This window comes from Paralichthys olivaceus, chromosome 5, assembly GCF_024713975.1.
Source record: "Paralichthys olivaceus isolate ysfri-2021 chromosome 5, ASM2471397v2, whole genome shotgun sequence".
In the NCBI taxonomy this organism is placed as follows: domain Eukaryota; kingdom Metazoa; phylum Chordata; class Actinopteri; order Pleuronectiformes; family Paralichthyidae; genus Paralichthys; species Paralichthys olivaceus.
Genome location: NC_091097.1, coordinates 17710372 through 17719834, shown reverse-complemented (window position 1 = coordinate 17719834; position 9463 = coordinate 17710372). Strand labels below are relative to the sequence as shown.

Here is a 9463-nt window from a genome sequence, read left to right as displayed (position 1 = left end):
TATGTCAAAACTGTGATTTATTACTTAGACCACATCCACAAATACAGCCCCAGAAAAAGGTCTATGAAGAAGTGTGTGTGTGAGTATTTGTTACAAGGGAGACTTGTTCCGGTGTGTGTGTGTGTGTGTGTGAGATTATATTGATATCTAAGCTTCTCTAGGTGGCGCTCTTTCAGCCATCGTGATTATCTTTGCTCATGCTTGCGACAATAGACTGTACATAAAGATGGACGACATGAGTGCTCATTAAGGTAAAGCCAAAGCAACTTGATCATCACCTGGTGGCTGGCTGCAGTATAGGCCATGAATCCTGCCTTCTCCATGTTAATAGATGGGACATGGGTCAAATTGACAAGTCAAAAAATTGATTTTTCTCATTTCAGGTGCTTCTTTTCCCAGTGGTATGTTGAAGGGTTCATTTTTCTAATGTGCAAGGTGGCAGCGTTCGAATCCGGAATATCCTGGAGTCATTTCTGGATAAAGGGAGGAAGTGTCGTCCATCTTTACAGTCTATGAGAGCTTCCCATTTCTTAACTTTGTGTTTTTTCCAAACAAATGGCTGCAGTTGTCTTGATAAAAATGGACGGAGTGCAGACGAGTTCTGTCTTTTGTCAAAACAGTAGTCGTGAAGCGGCCGTGTGTGTTTGTACAGGGCTGCAGTGTGTGAGGACACACTGAGGGAGACATGAGGTCAGTGATCATGTGACAGTGTCTCCAATATGCATGCACAATGAAAGTGTAAATGTGTGTGTGTGTGTGCGTGTGTGTGAAATAAAGAGAGTGAACGTGTGTGTGTGTGTGAAATAAAGAGAGTGAACGTGTGTGTGTGTGTGTGTGTGTGTGTGTGTGTGTGTGTGTGTGTGTGTGTGCGTGCATCGGACACTGATTGACAGTGAGATTGATTGATGAGGAGGGAGAGGAAGTCAGAGACACACACACACAGATGTATCTTAATTGTGAGAGCACATGTCTGATGGTGTGAAAGTGTGTCTAATATGCTTGTCTAATGAAAATGTGTGTAGGGCAGCACGAGAGAGAGCGAGGGAGAGAGACAGAGAGAGAGAGAGAGCGAGAGAGAGATAGTGTGAAATAAATCCAATAAGCTCCTCAGTCATGCTCCCCTCTTGAGCGTTTTTTAAGATCCACTGAATGAAATAAATAAGAGATTCTTTTTCTTTTGTCACTTTCCCTTTTTCATCTCTCTCTCCAGTGTGCTGCAGTGCCCTGCTGTCGTTCACTTCAGCCCCCCCCCCTCTCACCTTCATCCTTTTTTCTCCCCCCCTATCCACAACCAGCAGCCAACTAGTCTCCCAAAGAATCAGTGTGATGCCCCCTAAACATGGCAACCACTGATAAGACATCTAACTAACTGTTCGCCGAACCCCAACCCCGGACGGCGATTATCCATTTACAGCTTAGCAACTGTAACTAGGCACGTCAGATTTCTGAACATGCTGAGGTGTAGTGCACGGGGCTGTGGTGAGAGCGGTACCTGACGATAAAGGAGTTTGGATGGAGGTGTATTTTTGTTGCTGTTTGCTGTCGTTTATAGATCTACACCATCAGCGACATTTTGTTTATATGGTCTGTTCCAAAAAAAATGTTCTACAGATGTGAGGTTGGTGTTTTTATTTTCTGCCACATTCTAAACTGCTTGAATATTATTTCAAATATAATACTAGCAGCAGTGCACACACGGATTCATTTACAAGAACACGGTGGAACTAACGTGTATTAAACATCCACATTAATCAGTGAACGGAAACAAGGCAATATGATCTTTCAACATGATTTATTTTCCTACGATTGAAAACATCACAATACACATTTTCTTATTATTAAACTATCTACAGAACACATTATATCTCTCCTTCTGCAGTATCCTCACCGGTGTCTGCACACAGTAAATTATGCTATACTTGTTGTTTCGCACGTAAGCCCAGCTGAAATCAAAGCAGGAATAAATCCAAGGCAGCCGACAAAGTTTCAATTCTAACACAGTAATAGCACAAAGTCATATTACAGTGTCAAGCAGAATGATAGAGTGAGGATTACAAAGGAAAGGGAAGTAACAGGAGTAAATACAAGAAGGAGGAAAATGGGTCTGAAATATTTAAAATCGATAAAAAAAGTAAAAATGGAAGAAAAGAGAAGCAGGAGAGAGGAGATGAGAGAACAAGGAAGCTGAGGAGTGGAGGAAGGAAGGAAGGGGAAAGGTCAGAAGAAAATAATAAATGAACGGATGAAAAGGTGAGATCAAGTAAAAGGTCTGACATAAAGAAAGGAGGGAAAGAAGGAGAGCCCTGCACAGCTGAATGAATGGTGGAAGTTTAAAGTGTTTCTTTAAATGCAAAATGTTATTATAGCTCAGTCATCTTCTACGTTTCTATTGCAACTCATACATTTATTAATACTAAGATTAATATCAATTTAACCCCTAAACACATCAGTTCCTCTGTGTATAAAAGCAAACATGGAAATGGAAGACTATAGACTTGAAAAATATTTATATTTGTACAAATGAAGCAGAACACGGTCCTTTTTAGATATATTTCATCACTATGTAACAATGACGTGAGACATACCTTTATCATTAATGCCTAAAGAAAAGCTATTATCACACATCGGTCCATCAATCAACATTAAATATAGGATAAATCCATATCGTATGGAAGAAGATATGAAAGAGAAAGAAAGAGATCATCACATGCATGCATAGTTATAATTCCTTACAGTCCTGATGTGGAGTTTCAAACATCGACATGTTGGTTCTTAAAACACAGAGTGGAGCGTCACATGGAAAACTTCTTTGTGTGAGTTCCTGATGAAGTGTTTCGTTTCATGTTAACTCTCTCAAGTCAGAGCGGTGGGGCGAGAAAAAGTATATTTACTTTGTTACCGTGCTTAAGTACATTATTCATGTATCTGAACTCAACTTAAGTAGATTTATTTTCAGGTACTTTAACAATACATATATCAGCGAATACCTCATCACCAAGACTCATGATGTAGACGACAGCTGTACCAGGCAACAGACTACACTCGTAAAGTACTTCTACTTTTAATACTTAAAATATATTTAAAAGCATGTACTTGCTTAGTTTTACTCAAGTAGAAAAGTTCATTTGGAATTTTTGCTTTTACATTTTACATTGTCGATGTATTTGTACTTTTATTTCAGTAAAATGTTTGAGTACTTCCTCCACCACTGATTCATACAGAGCGACTGTTAGCTTCTGACAGATTTCTTATATTAATCTGCACAGTACTTTACATATCTGGATTACAGCACTAGCAGGTAGATACACATTGCTCATTGGCTCTCTCACTCTCTCTCACACACACACACACACACACACACACACACACACACACACACACACACACACACACACACACAGGTGGACACAGCTGTCAAGTGCTATTAAATGCTTCAGGGCCGGTGATTCCCAACAGCAGATGTTTAGAGTCGGCAGCGATTAGCATGAGGACGTATTTACACCCTTGACCTGAACAATATCTACAAGACTGTGCCTGAGTACGACAAACACAACTATACTACACCGATTCTTCATTTTTACACGATAATGAAAACAGGACTGCAGAGTCAGATCCAGATACAATTCCAAAAGGTGAAAAAGTTCTTCTCTGTTCTTTGTGTTTGTGTACGTTTATTTATAACTATGTACAATATATGCATATGTGCTGTATGTAGTGTGCATGAGGGGACAGTTTGAGCAGATTAAAGACGGGAGGAAAAAAATCTAGGCCTGTGTAATGGACCTACAGTATATGTCTTGTGTGCCTCCAGGAGCGAACATTACACAGTCATTGTCCGCCTTGTTACGCTTCACCTAATAATTCCAACCCTCAGTCATGGATTGGACTGTATTAGTGTGTATGTGTGTGTGCGCGCAGTATATGAAGCTAGTTGGCATTATAGCCAATGTAATGTGGTTTGAAGCTGGAAGGCAGATTTGTTGAATTTGAGCTGAATTTGAAATAATTGGCTTTATCACACACACACACACATACACAAACATTCACACGTGTGCGTACAGACACACACTCCACACATGGACAGTACATGCACATATATGTATGCACGTACATACACTTCCACAGACGGATTAGGGGAAGGAGGTGCAAAATAAAGATTTGAGAAAAGCAGCATTGCTGTTCTTATTATTGCTGTTTGTGAAACCGCTCACTTGGAGGTTGTCAGAGAGCGGGTCCCCACTCACTGTGTGTGCGTCTGCACGTGTGTATGTGTGCATGTTCCACTGGTGACTGCTGCATTTGCAACCCTGTGACACGACGTCACGCTCGGCTCCCGGTGAGGCCTCGTCAGAAGTGTGGATTAGAGCCAAAACAAAAAAAATTAAATAAAAGGAGCGACGACAACAGCAGGATGGGGGAGGAAGAGAGGAGAAGGCAGGAGCCAAAAGAAGGATGAAAAAGATTTGACAGTCTGTGAAGTTTGCTCGTTAGGCATATTCCTCTGTGGTGGCCCAGTGTCAGAGTCTGTCTGTGCTCTCACAGTGAAACTCATGACAGTGCACATGTTCGCTGAAACAGGCGACGATGGTCAAGTCACAGATTTAACTAAAGGACAATGCTCCTCGTGCTGCACGTGCTATAACAGACTCCACAGGAGCAGATGCTCTGTCTGTAGCCCTTGGAAGTTATTTTCTTTTAAATTAAAATAAAGCATTTTTCAATTTAATCTAAATATTCAGTAAATGTCCTGTTTGTTTTGTTAAATCTTACTGAGACAATGATCTGGAGACTGCAGCTTGTCTTCTTACAGATTTGTTTTTGTCATCCCAGGGTTTAATTGCTTTCTGCACAGGATTCTTGGAAATTAGGAAATTATCAGGTTGCCTGTCATAAAAATGAAATTCAACTAGCAGAGAAACGACAGAAGACCGACCCTGTGTCCTCCAAATTATATTTAAATAAAACTAAACTGCAGGAAACTAAACATATACGGACCAGATTACATCACAATAACCCTTTCTCCTAACGTAGCAAGGATATGATGTTAAGTCATGCATTTGTCAAGATGCAAATATGTTGATAACGAGGTTAAATGTGAGTTATTAAGAGAAAATTAATGTGGGGGGGGGGCTCAGCTGTTATGGGGCGAGAGGCGGAGAACACCCTGGACAGGTCGCAGGTGCATCACAGGACCAATATATACAGAGACAAACAACCAGCGACATTTAGAGTCTCCATGCTGCACGTCTTTGGACTGTGTGAAGAAGCCACACACACACTGGAAATCATGCAATCCCCACACCGGACTCCGGCCGAACCGGGATCCAAACCGGTTTGATCTGATTGTACTGACGACAACATTCGTAACTTCTTGGTTAACGCGGGGCAAAGCCAGTGGTTTTGTTTCTAGTGATGTTTACGTACATTCAAACAGTCCCTCACATTAAGTGCTTTAGTTGCCTGAACCACAGACGGATCTGTGGACATGGAAATTACAACTTTCCATTAATCTTTCATGTCACACAAGCTTTTGCGCTCCCCAAAAACAAAAAGTTTGACAACTTGAACTACATTTAGTGTAGAGATACCGTTCTCATGTTATCAGACGAACCCAGATGTGGCCTAAAAAAGGAACGCATACATTTAGTGAACACACAAAATAATTGTAGTGCTAGTTTGCCTATCTTATCTGCTCTGAATCCTCCTGTTCTACCAGCACGTCAGTGTGACGCAGCGTGCGTTAATTTGCAGGAGACACATATTCGGGGTTGGTGTAGGAGAAGCCGAGGAAGTCGTCCTGGTCCAGGTTCATGATGACCAGCTTGTCCGTTGGCGTGAGGTCAACGGGCATCTTGGTGAACTCCTTGTCGAAGTTGCAGGCGTCCTTGCGGTTCTTCTGCAGGAGGAGAGGGGACGATGGGAGGGAGCGATGGAAGAGAGGGAGATAAAAATGGAGAAGCAGCAGATGGAACGGAAAGAAGGGAGAGGAGAAAATATTACTGTTGGATAGTTGACTGCCATCACAGAAACACATCACATTTGAATTCAAAAACTGTCAAACTATTCCTTTATCAAAACCACGCTTTCAATGCTTCCCATCACTCCTCACCTGAATATCCAAACTCACACATCAGACAAAAACATTTTTACATCCGCCAAGGAGGTTCTCACTGTGTGTGTGAGTGTGTGAGTGTGTGTGTGTGTGTGTGTGTGTGTGAGTGTGTGTGTGTGTGTGTGTGTGTGTGAGTGAGTGTGTGTGTGTGTGTGTGTGTGAGTGAGTGAGTGTGTGTGTGTGTGTGTGTGTGTGTGAGTGTGTGTGTGAGTGGTAGCAGAGTGTTTCTCTGGGGCATGGCATCGTTAATGCACCGCTTGGTTCAGTTGGTGTGTGGACGGAGAAGAAAAGAGAGAACGGCGTGTTGAAGATGGAGGAGTGTATGTTAGTGAGAGGGGGAGGGGCAACTTAGATATGGTAAAAAAGGAGCGGCTGTCTCACACACACACACACACACACACACACACACACACACACACACACACACACACACACACACACACACACACACACACACCATTCACAACATTGGACATGTGAGGAAGCAGACTGTGTACATCCATACTATGTCTTTGAAAACACAACTCGTCAAAAACAACAGTCTTCTCAAACTAAATCAAACGGATTGAATATCTCACTTTGTTTTCATTTTATTAAAACTCAATTGAGTGTTAGTGAATTGGTCTGTTGGTCCGATCAGTGTAGATGGACAGACAGACAGACGGAATCAGAGAGGGACAGCAGGAGAATGAAAGCTGGCCACATACAGTAAATATGCACATCACTAAGCGAGCAGCGGCCACAGAGAAATCCACACAAGGGGCAATCTCAGAAAATCCACAACCATGAATATTTTATGTAAAAAGACAGCGAGGGAAGCCAGAGAATTTGCCAAACACGTCCACAAAGTCAAGAGTCTGAGCATCTTAACATCTGGAAAACACAGATAACTGAAGCCACAGACCAACTCACAGCACAAGGACGAAAGAGGGACAGGTATAAAGAAGAGTGGAATCTGTGGTGTTATTATTTTACTCCAACACTTGTGAAGGTAGAGACGATTACACGCTTGCACATCAAGAGTTTCTGTTCATGAGCGAGGAGGAGGAGGAGGAGGAGGAGGTGGAGGGGCGGGTGGGGTCAGAAACATCGACGAGAGAGAGACAGCGAGGGACAGGAGAGCTTTGAAGATCACAGGCACCACAAACAAATGTCGCATCTCCTACCTTCTGCCAACTCTCCCACGGCCTCGGAGGAGCCGTCTCCATCCACAGGTACACACCTGCCACAGCTGGCCCAGATCCACCTCACGTTCCTGGGCATGATATCCACCAGGGTGCTTCCTCTCAAGGGAGGCCTGCACTCCTGCGTGGCTGCCAAGACACTCATGGGCATGATTCCACTTTCATATCAGAATGAGGTTTTCTGATCAACTTTTGGATTTAGTTTCATTTAAAGCAGAAGCACTTGGCAGGTTTGGAATCTACAGCGTAGCGATCATATCCTGAAGGAGTATTCTGTGAAACTTTACACGTGTATGTCAGTAATCTTTAATGATCGATTTACTTTCAAACGAAATGTCATTCAACATATGACAAAGAAAGAACTCCTATGTACACAGCCAGAGACCATGCACGCAGTTATTTACCACACACGCACACACACAGCTGCCAGCCATGTAGGCCGGCTCATAATGTGTTCCATCTCAGCGCGCTTCAATTGCGGTAAATGCTGTGAGGCAGAGAGACAGAGATATGGAGAGGAAAAAAAAAAAGAGGAGCGATGCAGTAAAGGACAGGGAGTGAGATAAATATCAGTGGCCCTTGGTATAGATCAGAAGCTCAGAATTAACAGTAGCATCGGGGCAAACACACAATTATTTTTCACATCACTGTGTTCCAGAGGCGGTGGTTTAAATAGAGAAACATGACTCTGAGTCCTTAATTTAGTCTCTGCCTCTCTCGCCCCATCTCTTTTCAGTAACGAGAGGATTAGCGGGAGGAGAGACGATGCGAGCTGAGGATGCGGAAGAGTGGGAGGCACAGAGGAAAGGGGAGGTGATGAGGAGAGGAGGGTGAATGAAAGGCGGTATCGAACGCTGACCTGTTTTGGACTGATAAGCGCAGGCTGCTTTGTGCTGAAGCCACTGGCTTTAATTTGGGGGCCGCAACATTTGGAATTAATTATCACACGCACTCCAGCACTGCTGCGGCTTACTGTGTACACTGGCTATTACATCTACTCCAATACAAACTTTACACAGCTTATGTGCTGGAACTTACTGTTACACAGGAGTCTGAACTGCTGTAGGAATAAAGTTGCATCAAATACGGCTGCACCCCAGTGTGATCATGCAGTTGACATAGAGGGGAGTGGTTGTGTACGAAGCGACGTGAAGCTAATAAATTATCAAGCGGTGGAAATGTGTTGCCATGGAAATGTACTCCATTGAATTTTGTTCTAAAGGTCGAGATGAGTCGGACTCTTTGTGGGATATCTATCACCTGACAGTTCCGATTCTGGATGTTCTCAGTTCAACCTGCTGATCTGGTTCGCTGGTTAATTAGCTCACATCTGGAGTTCGTATCAGTGAATCTACACTGTAGTTAACAGGAGCTATTCAAAAACAAACCAGCGGCGTTAGACTGAAGCTCAGTATCCTGAGATATTTTACAGTTTCTGTTAAACGCGTGTGTCACTAGGGGTCTGTCAATCATAATGATAACGAAAAAATGTAGTTTGATGACATTGTGAAGCAGCGTGGGATCATGGGAGTTATTGTCTTCACTGTAACGGCAATGAATGATCATAATCTATAATGAGCGACTGAAACAAATGAATGAACAAACAGCCGACTCATATCAAGGCCACGAGTCAAGAAGTTATGATGCAATTTAAAGGCGAATGAAATGCCCTGTTAAAAGTTTGAAAAGTATTTTGGATAAAGTAAGAACACAGGTCAACAAAATGTATAAAGATAACATGTTGAGTTGCTTTTAGACATTTCAATGAAGAATTGTTCCATATTAGATATTTAAAAACTTGTTGTTTCTGCTTCCACTGTTTTTAAATTCAGTTTAAAAACAATCCATTACTTGTGGGATCTTGAACGTGCTCATATGGTCAAATGCCTTCAGCTCATATCCAAATAAAACAAATAAAAGGTCGCTTCTGCACGTTTGACCAACTTCATCCAAGTTGAGCCTCAGTATCATTTTTCTCTTCACCACCCAGGGAAACTGAACCTCAGCCACTTTCTAAGATCACATTCCAGCATTCACACTCCCGGAGGATAACTGGTGTGTTGTTGATTCTGTTTCGCGTCATATTGTGCCGCAGCTCAGACACGGTTCCGAACCACCGCGTGTAGTTTGTGTCCACACTTGTAAACATTACATTGTACCAGGGGTA

At 42.6% G+C, this 9463-nt stretch overlaps 1 protein-coding gene across 1 annotated transcript in view; it reads right to left on the bottom strand.

Moving 5' to 3' along the window:
• Positions 1–5076: 5076 nt before the first annotated feature.
• Positions 5077–9463, bottom strand: part of prkcbb (protein kinase C, beta b) — a 64099-nt gene continuing 59712 nt past the window's right edge. Inside the window, exon 17 of the mRNA XM_069525600.1 lies at positions 5077–5896. Within this exon, the coding sequence (XP_069381701.1) occupies positions 5741–5896 (156 nt within the window). The 3' untranslated portion in view covers positions 5077–5740. The remainder of the gene's footprint in view (positions 5897–9463) is intronic.